Source organism: Pleurodeles waltl, chromosome 7 (genome assembly GCF_031143425.1).
Source record: "Pleurodeles waltl isolate 20211129_DDA chromosome 7, aPleWal1.hap1.20221129, whole genome shotgun sequence".
Classification (NCBI taxonomy): Eukaryota; Metazoa; Chordata; class Amphibia; order Caudata; family Salamandridae; genus Pleurodeles; species Pleurodeles waltl.
In genome coordinates, this window is record NC_090446.1 from 4112446 (window position 1) to 4128462 (window position 16017).

General features: G+C 41.8%; 2 protein-coding genes and 1 long non-coding RNA gene across 4 annotated transcripts in view; 1 reads left to right on the plus strand and 2 right to left on the minus strand.

Annotated features, from left to right (window-relative positions):
* LOC138303505 (uncharacterized) overlaps window positions 1-16017 on the plus strand; it is a 1082407-nt gene that overhangs the window by 445739 nt on the left and 620651 nt on the right. The gene's annotated exons all lie outside the window — the stretch shown is intronic.
* Window positions 1-16017, minus strand: part of LOC138303491 (zinc finger protein 84-like) — a 149244-nt gene that overhangs the window by 61843 nt on the left and 71384 nt on the right. The gene's annotated exons all lie outside the window — the stretch shown is intronic.
* Window positions 1-16017, minus strand: part of LOC138303494 (zinc finger protein 84-like) — a 96796-nt gene that overhangs the window by 10321 nt on the left and 70458 nt on the right. The window contains exon 1 of one of the 2 annotated variants that reach the window (XM_069242673.1): window positions 10680-12339. In XM_069242673.1, the coding sequence (XP_069098774.1) occupies window positions 10680-12079 (1400 nt within the window). In that variant the 5' untranslated portion in view covers window positions 12080-12339. Of the gene's footprint in view, window positions 1-9534; window positions 12350-16017 lie in introns of those variants that run through there. The other variant, XM_069242672.1, reaches the window with a different exon arrangement.

A 16017-nucleotide genomic window follows, 5' to 3' on the forward strand; every position in this document is an offset into this window, starting at 1 on the left:
AGTGTTATTGTTTCTGCATGTGCCATCTTGTGCATGGGTGTGTTTCCCTCGATGGTTATTAGCAAGGCAGGTATAGGGATAGGTGGGTTGTGATGGTGGGGTATATGTGAGGTGGTGGGGTGATCGGGGTGCGGTAGGGGTTTTTGTTTGTGATGGCATGCAGGTAGGGTGGGGGATAAAGTAGTAAAGATTTGACTTACCAGAGTCCAGTACTCCTGCCAGGCCCTCAGGATGTATGATCGTCAAGACTTGCTCCTCCCATGTTGTTAGTTGTGGGGGAGGAGGTAGGGGTCCACCGCCAGTCCTCTGTACAGCTATCTGGTGTCTTGCAACCACAGAACATACCTTCCCCCGTAGGTCGTTCCACCTCTTCCTGATGTCATCCCTTGTTCTTGGGTGCTGGCCCACATTGTTCACCCTGTCCACGCCTCGCCGCCATAGCTCCATCTTCCTTGCAATAGATGTCTGCTGCACCTGTGATCCGAATAGCTGTGGTTCCTCCACCATGGTGGATTTCCTCCACCATGACCCTTAGCTCCTCCTCTGAGAACCTGGGGTGTCTTTGTGGTGCCATGGGTATAGTGTGAGTGGTATGTGTGAGGGTGCGTGGGGTGAGGTGTTGGGGTGTGTGCTGTGAGGTGCATGGATGGGGTATGGGGATGGTGTTTTGTGGCTCAGATTCAGTGGGTGTTCCTGGCTTGTCTCTCTCTCTCACTTGCCAAAAACTTTGGGTCATAAAGGGTTGTGGGTAGTGTGTATGTGTGTTATATTGGTGTGGGTGTGGGGGTGTGGTGTGTGTATGTGTGTCAGGTGTGTGTAGTTTGAATTGTCCAATGTGGTTCTGTTTTGTTAATGTGTGTGTATTTTGAGCGCGGCGGTGTGTACCGCCAATGGTTTACCACGGTTCAATGACTGCCGCGGTGATTCGTGGGTCGTGATGCTGTGTGGGTATTTCTGTTGGTGTAATGGTGTGGGTTTTGGTACCACCAGTTTATCACTGACCTTTGGTCTGGCAGACTTGTGTGTGTGTCTGTATAGTGGCGGATTTCTATGTGTGGGTCATAATACGGGTAGCGGTATACCGCCGCAGTCGCGGTATGTTGGCGGCAGTCAGCATGGCGGTAAGCAGCACTTACCGTGAATGTTGTAATGAGGGCCTTAATTTTCTTAGCAGTAGCGGACCCCCTGAGGATGCATTGTGGCCCCTCAGGGTTCCCCGGACCACAGGTTGGGAACCACTGACTTACAGAATAAACTGCGTGATAACTGAAAAAGAGCACCAAACCTGAAACAACTGGGTAAAGAAATGAAGATATCCAAAATTAAGTGATACACTTTAACACCCAAGGGGAACCATGTTACCCTTATCCCAAGAGTCTCCATTTATGTGCACCTGAATGCAAAGTTGTGGGTAGTGCTTAACATCAACAAATTTTATTTGAAATTTAAAATATTGCTGAGAGGGGCATGTGTACGGCTCAACCCTGAAAGGAAAATAAGTATGACAGAGTCAGCAAAGTGCCAATATGAGTCAAAATTCGTAACCGCCTAGTATGCAACAGGGAGTGAGGTAATCCCAATGCGGTGTGCAAAAAGCACAACCGTAAGCATTAATATCTTCAGCCATCCGAATAGAGAGACCCTAAACAGAACCGTTTATTTGTAATATGAGGGCAATCTAAGATCAGCAGCAGTTCGTGACAAAAAGTGGCTTCGTCAATTGGTTGCTGTGCGTCCTCCCTCCGGCCACTTCATGGAAAGATAAAAAGGGGAGCGGGGAAGATGGAGTGATCTGTTTCTTATGTTTGGCTTGGCAAAAAGCCCCACAGTAACCGAGAATGCCAAAATTATCTTCCCCACACTGAAAATACAAGACCAAATTAAGGAGACTCAAAGGGTAAAAACATGTCCAAAATTTAAAAGCCCTAAGAATAAATTTGTCAAAATGTGTGCGCTATAAATTGCACAAGATTACGAAGAAAGGGGTGCAGTATTGGAATAGTATAATAGAAAAAGCTATGAATAAAAGTAAGCCTTGAAAAAAGTACACACACTGCTCATTTACACTGGAATATATATGTACAAAAAACTTGAAATATCAGCTCAGAAGACTGCACCAGTTAAGTACAGAAAAGAGAAAACCCTAAAGTTAGTCATGCGTAAGACAGGAATGAAGGACTCAGTGAATGTTACCAGCTACAACAAGATGAGCAAGGACAGCAGTGTGTGGAGAACAACAAGCGAGAAAGTGACAAAGACAGATGGGAGACGTAGAAACCAACTGGGGGGTATAGTTATCCAGTCAATGCCGGCCACCTCATCAATCGGTGATATATTATTAGCAGCTAAAGTATGAGACCCTCTGAGAAAAATCAGACAGTTTTTAATCAGTTGTACAGCCAGAAGTGTAGTCTTGTGTCTTTATTTACACCCCCGGTGGCCGCTTGATATTTCAAAGTCAGCTGGCTTTTTTGTTGTCTGAGTCCTAGTTCACCTTGTCTCCGCTTGGGTTCTTATGTATTAGTTCTGTGCCTGCAAAGTGAAATGTTGTATTGAATGGGTGTGTCTATGTGATGTTTTCTGTCAAAGGACTCCCTGCCGCATTTTTACATATTCCTATAGTGTTTTTGAATCCTGGTACGTAAGCTTCTGATAGTGCTGCTATATAAAGTCTCTTGCAGGGAAAGATAATTGCGTAAATCACAAATTTACTATTGCAGTCAATCCATTCCTGGATTTTAGTTTGTTGGCCCGTGTCCAAAGTAGTTTCCTGTGTTCTGTCCATGCCAAGTTTATAAATGTTACAATTATGGCCGGTATAGAACCCTGCGGGTCTCGAAGAAAAGTGGACTTTGCTGTTCATTTATCCTTAAAATCCGATTTTACCAAGAGTTGTTTAAGGTTAGGTGCTTTCCAGAAACCGATTTCTGGGAAGGCCCGAATCCATCCACTGAGGGATGGGTTGGTGAGCAAAAGACGCCAGTGTCCCCTAAGAGAGAACTGATCTAATTCTGAGGTGTCCATGATGAAAATTTGTAATAAATCTGAGAGACTGTTTTCTTGCAAGGACATTAGTTCTTGGCTGTCAGGTATATGTACAGTTTATCTTAGAAACTGCCAAAAAGTCTGTTGAGTGGAGCATTCGTTGTTCCAGCTGGGTAAGAAGGTCTTGGCTTATTTGTCTAAAAATATTTTCCTCACTGCAATTTCTCCTACTATGCAAGACTGCTCCTTGAAAATTATGTTTTGGGTGATCACTCTCAGCATGCAGTATGGCATTTGCTGCATTCTCCTTCAGGGTTAGTTTGGTATTTATTTCATTATTCTGTATGTAAATTGTTGTAAAATCAAAAAAGTTAATATCTTTTTTCGAGTTATGCAATGTCATTTTGATCTTCCAGATGTTAGAATCTAGCTTACTCAAAACGTTTTCCAACAGGTTTGTATCACCCTGCCAAATGCACAAGATATCGTCGATATAGCGTCTCCACAAAATTATGTGCGAGGTGAATATGGAGAACTCGCCATCCCAGAACCAGAATCTCCCAACCATATCCATGAAAATGCAGACATACGATGGCGCAAATTGTGCACCCATCGCTGTTCCACGCAGTTGACGGTAACATTGATTGTTGAAACTGAAATAGTTGTTCGTGAGACAGAATTTCAACATGTCCAAGATCATTTGATTCACTTCTACAAAACTGGCTGGTTTGATCCATAATGCTCTGTGTACTGCCTCCATTCCATCCGAATGTTGGATTGAACTGTACAGGCTCACAATGCCTGTGGTAAACAAGACCAAATCATCTTCCCATCTGATGTTCTCAAGTTTCCTCAGGATATCTTTAGTATCCTGGATGTATGAGGGGAGATCCTTCTTGAGCTTCCGTAGGTGTCTATCAATATATTCTTCCAATGTTTCAACCTTTTGAATAATCTCAGTTGATCCCAGCAACGATTGGTCTCCCTGGAAGTGGTGTACCATTGTTGTGAATCTTAGGTAACATGAAAAAAGTAGGCATGGTAGGATAGATAATATAAAGAAAGTCCTTTTCTTCATCATTGAGTAGACCTTTTTCAAACCACTGATGGAGAAGAATGTGAATCAGGGATTGAATTTCTGGGGTTGGACCCAGTTGGATTATTTGATAACACTCTTGGTCTGATACTTATTGTGAGACTTCCATAAGATATTGATCTATCTGTTTGACAATCATATTACCCCCTTTATCAGCCCCAGTAATTATTACGTCAGTTTTATGTTCAAGTATTTTCATCGCTTGGCGTTGTGATGAGGATAGTTGTCAGGAAGACATGTAGTGGTCTTAAGGTATTTCTGGTGTTCTTTGGCTAGACCACGCCACACTGCTTTTGTGAAAAGCATCAATGGTATTTCCTGGAGGTAGTTGTGGACAAAAAATGGACTTGGGTCACAAACTGGTGTAATCTGTCGCACCTGTGTCAAATCCCAATTCTGTGGCTGTCTCTAATGTTGAGTGATAGTCAACTTCCATTTCTGAAAGGTTGGAGACAAGATTGATAGCCTCCTAGTCTTGTATAGTTATGGAGGCTAGGCGTGGTTGTAGGTGTGACGGAGGTTTAAGAGGTTTTTTATGAAAGAAAGCCCGTAATTTAAGTCTGCGAGTAAATTTGAATAGATCAGTGTATGTACAGGTGAAGTCCCAAGTTGCCATATGCCAAAATGAAAGGCCACGGTTGAGTAACGCTGTTTCAGCTGGATCTAAATCAATTTGTGATAAATTCACTACTAGGTTGCTGATGTCGAGGGTATTCCTTCTGCTCCTTTCTTCTGGCTCGTGTTGTGACCCCAGTTGATTGATTGGATTTGGCATTGGGATGGGCTTCCAATGGTGGTTCTGTATCTGGAGTGTTTTTTGGTTTTATACCGAGTCTGTGACGCAGAACTACCTTGAAAAAATTCACCTTGGAATTTAATGGGGCAGTGTCCAAGCCAGATTCTAGTGATTCTAGGTCTGAGCATGAGTTCACTTCTGTTTGGGAGTCAGTTTTGATTGTAGCTTGAGGCAGAGTCATATTTCTTGGCAAATGTATAGATACGGCCGAATTGGTAATCCATATGATCTCGCCTGAATTTCCAATTTTAACTCTTTATCAGATCCTCTTCAAATATATCTACGATGATACTATTAAGAATCTTGTAACTCTTTTTAGTAATCTCTCCCCAGTTTGCCTCCTCAATAATCTGTGTCAAACTATCAACTTACTCTTTCGCTTTTCATGTTCCTCATTCGAAATGTCAATTAATTGTTTCAGTATGTTATTAGAGGCCTCTATAAAACCAATAAACCAATAGTTTCATCTCTAAAACCAATCAGTCACCATCTCCAGAAAAGATGGTATTCTTACCAGACACTTGCATGACTTCTCCAGAAGAACCAGGAACCATGACTTTGCTCTCCATAGGGGACTACCCAGAATCAGTTCTGCCCTCTGATTCCTCGTTTGAACTGCCACTCAAGGGTTAATCATAAATGGGGAAATTTAATAGAAGAAAGATCTGATTTAATTCTGAAGGAACACATATGTGGCTACTGAGATAGGGTTCAGCCTTCTAATGAAAAACTTGTCCAGTTGCCTCTTCATGCAAGAGGCAAATAGATCCATGTCACAAGGACCCCACTGTTCTGTAAACTCTGGAGTATTTGAGAATGCAACTTCCAACCGCTGGCATATCGGAGGTATCTGGAGTTCTGGCCCGCTATCACATTTCTCTGACCGGCAGGCACTCTGCTATTACTGAAATCCTGTGTTGTAGCCAAAAATTCCAGAAATCTTTTGATATCTCTGCTAACATTGTGGACTTTGTTCCCCTCAATTTGATTCTACAGCATAACCCTGAGATCTTGTCAATTCGAATAAAGATGCAACAATTCATCTTCTAAGGGAACAAGGTCTTTATGACAAATAAAACCACCAACAGCACAAGGCACGTTATGTAAAGATCTAACTTGGATTCAGTCCATGGGACTTCAGTAGAAACAGAACCACATCTGGCCCCCACCCCCACCTGAAGGCGTGTGATTCTATGACCATTCTGGTTAGGAGTCAAAAATGGCCCTACAGTTTCAAGTTGTCATGTGCTACCATGACAGTTCCACCTTGGCCTCCAGTGAAAGTCTCACTAGATCTGCATCAGACTTTGCACAGCTGTTGAATTTTTAACTTCTGTAAAGTCTTGTAAAGTAGATGCACTGGGAATATTGTCCGGGAAGATGAGGCTAATAGCCCTACAAACCCGGCTACTACTTGCGAGAAAACACTCTCCTTACTCAGGATCATTCTCAATTCCTTCCTTACTTTTTTCGGGGGAAGTAACAGCTGAGATGTCACTGAATTTATTTTAAGTCTCCAGAACTCTATGCATTGAGATGGATTCAAAATTGACATCTCATTCACCAGAAACTTCAATTCCAGCAGTAGCTGTATCTTCAAATTTGCCATGAATCTCATTTTTTCTTCAGTCATAACTATTAAAATGTCTAAGTAGACCATTAGTCACTCTCCTCTGGCTCGTAGATTCTTTACTGTCTATTTCAAGACCTTGATAAAACACCAGGAGACTGACAGTAGTCTGAAAAGGAGAACTGCAAACTTGTACCACTGATTGCTCCACTGTAACTATCAAAAATCTCCTGTGTGGAGCAAAAGTCAGGATAGTGAAGTGGGCGTGCTAGTGGTCCAATAGACCCCCCACTCATCATCTCAAAGGAGATACATGAGAAGGTGAAAGCACTTCATCTAGAAATGTTGGCACAGGACCCAATCATTAAACTCTTTTTTTTTTTTAGAACTAAACTGTATCCCCTGTCTTTTCTGCTCAACAGACAAATATTGCTCCAGAAACCTCTCCAGTGTGAACGTGTAAGGCATATTGCCTGTTTCCACAGTATTCTTGGATTTCGGTTTTGATAAAACTCTATTCCTGATGGGAAAAGTGAGCAGCAGTACTATGTGCTGAACTGGGGAACCAAAACACTATTTCTAGAACCTTGCACAGTCTCTAACCCCATACATCTTTTGTCAGTCTACACCAATTTGAACTGAAAGACTGTATCCTGCCCCCCCTCCATTACATGTTTCCTATATAATTCTTACAAGTATAATTGGATTCTGCACTGTACTGATAGGCAGTTTGGTATCCTCCTGGGCAGTATCTGTTGCAGCCGATTGGAAGAAGGATCCTCCTGAGTTGTCAAACCAACTACACCGTCTATAGTTGAGAAACTCCTCTGGGAACCTTGGAAATGGGATAGGCCCGATGATCGTACTCTATAATGTCTAGCCCTCCCAAAAAAGGGCCGGTCTGGGGAATCTTTTTAATGATATTTGTGCCTTATCTAAAGCTGTAAAAGGATTCACATATTTCGCCAAATAACAGGCGATTAGCCACTGGACTGACCTCCACTGATGCAACATGAGTGAGTTTTGGATCTATTCCCAAGAGTATCAATTATCTTCCCTCTGGTGACACAACACAGTTAGCATTCCGAAGCTGGCAACTTTCCCATTGCACCCAACCTGCCAACACTTTGGGACCTATTGGTGTAATATTGGACTACCATTGCCAAGAGTTTTGATAGGAGATCTGAGAGGTCCAGCAACTTATTTTGGCAAGCCCTACATAATCTATCAGTTCCTTTCTTGGGATCTCTTGAGAATGTTTTTGAAAATGTTGGCATGTTGGGATTGAACTCTTGCATTTTTCACTGCTTTCATGGGAAGGACAGGCCTCAGGCATTCCGTTCTTAAATATTGCGCACCTCTCTGTTGAGAAACTATTCTGTGCAAGCGAGTTTGGACACACACTGTCACTGGTGCATGTTGAACCCAATCGGGGCAAATGGAATGCACTGTATCTCCTAGATCGAAGGATAACAAACCAGATGGATACATAAATATCCCCGAAGCTGCAGATGATCCTGGACAAGATGCTGCATTCTTTCTTTTTTTGCAATTGGGCACAGAATACCATTGGGAATGATCCAATTGAGTTGAATATTCAAACGCAAAGTCCGAGTCCCTGTCACCCTTACTCCCCATTAGCCTCACCTCGCTGGTCAAGAGTTCCAAAGCACTATACTAATGATCCCTGAGATACAGCTTAGACAGTTTTTCTAGCGCTTCTGAGTGTGGCTATTTGCTAGTTTTTGCCTTGGCTTTACCGTTGTTAGTTCTGGAGTCATTCCAGTATGCAGCAGGGTTCACTGCCGCATCATCTCTGGCATTAACAAACCTCTGCAATCGCGTGGTGAACGTTTGATGTGCAGGTACCAATGTGCTTTTCATAGAGTGTTGCACTGAACTGTTCAGTCCTTCACTAGACCTTCCTCCAAATAGTATCTGTCACCACAAAACTCTTCATAGTTATCTGTGCCCAGAGGCTCTAAGTCCACCAACATGATGCTAAATTACTAGGAAAATATGGCAAGAGCCATCACACCCTTTAGGTACAAGGTGTGATGAATATGGTGGGCGGCCCAGAAGTACTCACAGGGAGGCCACTTCCAATAACACACCAGTAATAAACTGCAGTGAGGTCTTCAATATACGCACCTACTCCTGAGATACACCAGTGGTCCATTATTGCACAGACCCAGAGAGTCAGAACCACGGCATGAGAGAGATGTCTTTAACAACTGGCAAGTGTCCATACAGGACAAACCACATCCACTGAGCTGCCACCAGATACGCCGCTGACTGCCGGACAGAGTAGGTGCCATTGCAGGGGGCACATAACATCATTTGCCCTATTTAGGGTGGGTGGAGATATGTGTTCTTTCCCTGTCCATCACTGCTGTGTTTCAGGCAAAAAGAAGAAAACTGACATCCACAGCATAGGAGAAATGTCTTGTGGTACGGGGGTCATTAGTTTTTCATTTTTCAAAAACAAACTCCCACTTTGAGAGGTTTCTTTTAAGGATCAAAAACCTTTTAAAACGTTTGACAGTTTCCTATTACGTTTGATACTGACCTTCAAATATTTCCTACACTGACAGGCACCACCATGAGGTGGTTCTGGGCAATGTATAGTGGTGTCCCCGGGGCCAGTGGACATCTCTAAATTTGGTGGAAGGGTTGTCTTTCAGTGTGACAGAGTAAAAAACAGCATCATCCTGACGGACATTAATCCATCCTCTAAAGTCACAATCCAGCCCTAAGTCCTGGATGCTCCAGCACCCCGTACCGAAGTTCATAATAAATAAGCAAGCACGTCTGCCTGGTGTAGTCCTTTTGTTTGACTGTCGCATTCTCCATATCTAGTAAGTGCTTCTGCAGTATTGCTACCGTTGCAGTCAAATCAGAGCAGTATTGTCAGTTCCATTTTTGCAACAAAAACGTGTGTTGTCCCATTTCAGTGTTGGGTATTGACATTAATATCTGGTTAGGAAGAGATCTGTTTTTAGTTTGATCACTGCATTACAGTTCTGTTTCAGAGAATCACAAAACTGCAGTCACTTGTTTGGCAGTTCAACCGTTTATTTTATTTAAAAAAAGGCAGTTAATGAGTTCTTAGATCCTAAATCCCTCAGTCTTTCTTTTGTGATATTTATACAATTCTACAGTGGTTTGGGGGTCATGCCATCAATGTATTTCTCTCTGAAGTCATTTATTTTTTACATAAATAGTTTCATATGTTTCCTATTTACACTTCTTGTGGAGTCCATTGTTGGAACAGCTTGAGTCTCTTTGGGGCTTGACTCTGAGGACATTCTGGCTGATGTTACTAGGTTAATTGAAACACCCAACATGTAATTTTTCACATTGCTGAACGAAAAATAAACAGAGAAAAGAGAGACATATGTACATGAAGAAAATAGTATAATGCAGAAATGTTAGGAAATCAGGACTGGCAACTAATCTTTGATAACATGAATAAACAAGAGGTTCAAAGAAACCACCCCAACCTCAATGTTCTGATTTACAATCCTTGCAGTAGTTACAATTCAAACGTTTGATAATACCTTCTTAGCAGATCACAGATAGCAGTTCATGTTGTAACATTTGTATCTTGTACATGCCATACTCTATATCCCTATATTAATTGGGGCGATGGTTGGGTAACAGTGTTGCATTATTTACTTACTCTATTGTGTTTTGTTTACATTTGTGATTACTTCTTTAATAAATCAGCATTTGCCTGGATAATTTTCTGGATCATCAGATGGACAACATCAGACCTTTTTAATTTTTCCATCTTGAGCACATGGTCAAAGGCTCTGTTGCTTTTTAGCTTTGAACAATCAGCTCCCTAGGCTGATATCGTTAGTGTTTACTGTGGACTAACCTCAGCAGGCATGTTATTGCGTCTGAAGGTTTGTCAGCACCAGAACGAAGTGTAGGCCAAATAGTTTTAGGTGGAGCCTGCTTATAATGATGGCATAACACTGCTGTTCCTCTGCAAATCTTTTGTAAGGATCATGCACAGCCATTTCCACCATGACAAGGTGCTTGGCCCAGTCTTGGGGGGGAACAGCTGTTGAAATGGGTCTACTGCTGATAAGTAAGACTTCTTATCTCCTTGAACATTTTTCTGTGTTGTGTACATTTATATGGCTTCTCTCCTGTTATGTGTTTTCTGGTGTTCCATGCAATTTCCTTCATGACGGACACTCTTAACGCATCCAAGAAGTTACACACCTGTATGTATTCTCTGGTGTATAATGAGATTTACTTTCTGAATAAAGGTTTTCCAACAAGTGGTGCATTGATAACGTTTCTCACCTGTGTGCGTCCTCTGGTGATTAGTAAGATTTCCCTTATGACTGAACCATCTCCCGCATTCTGAGCATTGGTAAGGTTTCTCGCCTGTATGTATTCTCTGGTGAATAATAAGGCTTCCTTTCTCACTAAACCTTTTATCACACTCACTGCACTGATAAGGTTTCTCGCCAGTATGTATTCTCTGGTGGACATCAAGATATGATTTTCTTCTGAATCTTTTCCCACATTCACTGCATTGATAAGGTTGCTCACCTGTATGAATTCTATAGTGGGAGTTCATAGCTTTTGTGTTTCTGAAGCCTGTCCCACATTCGCTGCATTGATAAGGTTTCTCACCTGTATGAATTCTCTGGTGTATAGGAATGTATTCTTTTCTACTGAAGCTTTTCCCGCATTCGGCGCATTGATAACGTTTTTCACCTGTGTGTGTTCTCTGGTGACGACTAAGAATTCCTTTCTGACTGAAGCTTTTCCCGCATTCAGAACATTGATAACGTTTTTCACCTGTGTGTGTTCTCTGGTGACGACTAAGAATTCCTTTCTGACTGAATCTTTTCCCGCATTCAGAGCATCTATAAGGTTTTTCACCCATATGCATTCTCTGGTGCTCAGTTAGATTTTTAAGTACTCTGAAGCATTTTGCACATTCTGAGCACTGATAGGGTTTCTCGCTTGTGTGTGTTCTGTAGTGTGAAGTGAGATGTTCTTTCAGACCAAACCTTTTGCCACATTTTGAGCAATGATAAGGTTTCTTACCTGTGTGTCCTCTCTGGTGAGTACTAAGATTTGACCTTTGACTGAACCCTTTCCCACATTTTGAACATTGATAAGGTTTTTCACCTGTGTGTGTCCTCTGGTGTACAATAAGATTACATTTAGCACTGAATGTTTTTCCGCATTCTGTGCAGTGATAAGGTTTCTCACCTGTGTGTACTCTCTGGTGAATAGCAAGAAACGCTTTCCGACTGAACCTTTTCCCACATTCTGAGCAGTGATGCGGTTTCTCACTACTGTGTGTTCCCTGGTGCTCAGTTAGCTTTTCAAGTGCATTGAAGCATTCGTAACAATCTCCATATTTACAAATATGTTTTCCAGTATGTCTTCTCTGCTGAGTAGCAAGACTTTCTTTCATACGTAAGCTACTCACACATTCAGCAATTTGACAACATTTCTCAACTTCAACAGCATGCTTTTGTTGACACCCTAATAGGCTTTCGCTTCCCTTGATATTATTTTTAGACATAATAAACAGATTTTCCTGTGTGATTGTAGCTTTTCTAACATTCAATGCAATTATGTTATTTTTTTTCATTTTGTATGAAAATGTTAAATAACGTTTCAGTTAAACTTCTCTTAAGATTTGATTTACATTCATTAAATGTCATTTATGTGCTTGATCACTGGTCCTAATGGCCAACACTTTAATGATTCTCTCCAGAGTTCCTTTGCGGGTCTCATGTGTAAGATGTATTATTTTGATTAGGCAGCACAGAGAACTTGCAATGTCATGTTTCCATTAATTAAACTGCCAACAATGTTGGCCTTTCGGGCACGTAAGTATATTTCAGTTGTGGGCGATCACCTATTGAAGAAAACAGAGAGGACCATAGTTAGGTTTTTTTATGGTAACACATAATTATATAAACAGTGAATGAAGACTATTTCTCAATGGCAATGCAGCGAGAGATCATTTCTTTCACACTGCAAATGATACAGCTTCAAATGTTCATGTAGGCATGATAACAGCATCCCTGGACAGGGAAAGAGTATTTTGTGATACTCTAATGCTGCTGCTCCGGAGAACCATCATTTAAAAGTAACTGAGCACAGGTGAGGATTGTTACTATGTTCCTCTGGGTGAAATTTAAATTGAAGATGATAAGTTAACATAGCTAAAGGGATCATTAATAGCGTTACATATTGAATACCCAGATAATCAGGAGATTTTATCCACATATACTGGCACTAAGCATGGATAATGTTGCTGTCTCATCAGAAGATGAACGCTGGGTGGGATAAGTTGTCTTTGTCATGAAGATTAATGTCAGGAGTGTCATGAGAAGTACACGTTGTAGGTCTATCACCGTTAACATAACTTTCAAGTATGAATTTAATAATAACACATAAGGTTTAATACTGCAGTGTTTTCGATATTTAATACTTAAAACAAATAACAGTGTTACTATTTCCCAAATTAACCTGGAAGGAGGACGGGCTGAGTTGGCCTTACTGGCATTTCAGCTTGTAGTTTGATATTGTCATGATATGATCTGAGTGAGCAATTAACATATTGTAAAATGCTTCTTTCTTATAAATAAAAAATATTAAAGACAACAATATAAATAAATATGGAAAGACTATAGCACATCATGCTGTCCTTTGTGTGGCCACCGAGATCTTTATAAATTATAAATGAACTATTTACTAAAAAATTATACACACATTTAAGAAATAGCAGAGGCACACCACTAAATGATGTTCACCTGGGTCAAAAACTAAGAGGGTAGTTTAGAGTTTGTTGGAGTGGATAAACTGTAGAAAATTGGCAGTTCACCCGCCCGCCACACTACTGATTCCGATCGTGAGAAAAAGTGGAGAAGACGGGGAAGTCTTGTGTCGTTCCACCTTCGTTTGTAACTGAAGGCCAAAATAAAAAAGCGCTTGATGGCAGAGGGGCGTTCAAGGTGATGTCATTCAATTATCCATTTATATATCACTTTCCTGTAAGAAAGTGTGTTATTACTTGGGAAGGATGCAGGTATTTCTCAAGTATTAAGGGCCATATTTATACTTTTTGACGCAAAACTGCGCTAACGCAGTTTTGCGTCAAAAAAATTAGTGCCGGCTAACGCCATTCTGAAGCGCCATGCGGGCACCGTATTTATTCAATGACGTTAGCCGGCGTTAGCCGCCGGCGCTGCCTGGTGTGCGTGGAAAAAAACGACATACATCAGGCAGCGCCGGCGTAGGGGAAAATGGAGCTTGGGCACCAAAAAATGGGGCAAGTCAGGCTGAGACAAATTTTTCGCCTCAACCCGATTTGAACCATTTTTTTCGACTCCCAACCCCCATAGAAATGACTCCTGTCTTAGCAAAGACAGGAGTCATGCCCCCTTGCCCAATGGCCATGCCCAGGGGACTTCTGTCCCCTGGGCATGGTCATTGGGCATAGTGGCATGTAGCGGGGCACAAATCAGGCCCCCCTATGCCACAAAAAAAAATAATAATAAAAACTTACCTGAACTAACCTTAATGTCCCTGGGATGGGTCCCTCCAGCCTTGGGTGTCCTCCTGGGGTGGGCAAGGGTGGCAAGGGGTGTCCCTGGGGGCTTGGGAGGGCACCTCTGGGCTCCTTCCGAGCCCACAGGTCCCTTAACGCCTGCCCTGACCAGGCGCTAAAAAACGGCGCAAAAGCGGCCGTACGTCATTTTTTTTGACCCGCCCACTCCCGGGCGTGAATTTTGCCCGGGAGTGTAAATACGGCGCACATGCCTCGGAGTCCATTTTTTAGACGGGAACGCCTACCTTGCATCTCATTAACGCAAAGTAGGTGTCCACGCTAAAAAATGATGCAAACTCCATGGACTTTGGCGCTAGACGCGTCTAACGCCAAAGTATAAATATGGAGTTAGTTTTGCGTCGGAATTGCGTAAAAAAAAAACAACGCAATTCCGGCGCAAACAGAGTATAAATATGCCACTAAGTTCGAAACCTTCCATCTATTGAGAACCAAGATTCCTCATGCAGAAAGGGACGTACTCAGGGTAATGAGGCAGAGTACCCGACGCCCACCCAGGGGTGGTGATGCGAGCTAGTCCTGCATGTGCACAAGTTGCCAACAAAGAACACACAATAAGTCATTGTCCAGTCAGCGCTTCTACTTATAAAAATGTAAAAAAACTCTATTGCGTACACTCTATTCAATACTAATAATACATGATGCAGGTGCAAATACCTGTGGTGACTCCCATCTAACAATCCCCAACCCTATAGCCACAATATCACTCCCCTATTTTCTAGCCACAAAACAAGAGGGAGTAGTTATCAAAAGGCAGGCCTACGTGCATTGTCAGGGTGTCACCACATTACTAAAAGCAGAATATGTTATAATAAACCAATGCTAAACTATTACAACCACTACAGATGGTGCCATCTTACAGTGAAACTTGTTGGGGGCAATAAAACATTTCAATGACCTTCATTAGTACAAGTAATGACTTACTGTTATGTTTGTGCTTGTCAATAAACCATTTCAATGACCTTCATTAATGCATGTAATGATTCACTTTTAAATTTGCCATTGTCAATAAAGCATTTCCATGACTTTCACTAAAAGATATAACTACTCGCTGCTAACTTTGTCATTATGAATAAAGCATTTACATTTTCAAAAGACTGTGTGATTGAATAAACCATTTTCTAGCTGTCACATAAAGAATGTTCAATTCAGTTAAGGACATGGGGTAGAGGATTATATTTTCTTTCTTTTACTTCAAAATCACAACAGCCAATCAAAATTGTAGCCATGCAGCCATTAAGTGATTTGCCCAGAATCACAGGATGTAGAGCCGATGCCGAGACCCGAAGCGTGTTCCCCCAGCTCCAAAGTAAACAGCTTAGGCGGCTACGCCACATCCTCAGAAAGGTTGAACAGCCTCCTCCCACTTCCAGTGTTCAACAAAAACTTCATAAATTCAACTGTATTGAACTCCAGCAATAACTCAACTTCCAACCATCGATGCATGAACGTCATCGGCATCAGAACCGTGGCTTCCAACACAAACCCTCTTCAATAGACTTTTAGTCATGCCTCTGTTCTTTACCTGGAAAAAGAAATTGCTGACATAATCTCCACAACAATGGCCAACCATCATAGGGGCACGTAATCCTAAAAATAACAATGATTTGTCCGTCCAGAAATACTAAAAGATACCCCAAAGGATCTTGCCGGCTAAATCCAAGGGCCATATACTAGAAACTCTTCTGCATAACACCAGGCACAACAACACCGTCAACTTTGCTGAAGGTTGATTCCTGCACAAATCAGTGTTATCAGGCTATCTCTGAAGGAGCTTAAGAATTATATCTACACTCCACAACTTGGAGTAGCAAGTTTAGTTTTATTCCTCTTGTCAACAACTTACGAAACACTGGATATTTCCCAACTATTTTAGCCTCTATTGGCGAGTGTCCTACTAAAATGGCTAAACAGAATTTTTTGCTGACCTTTAAGCTAATCTCTCTGAAGCC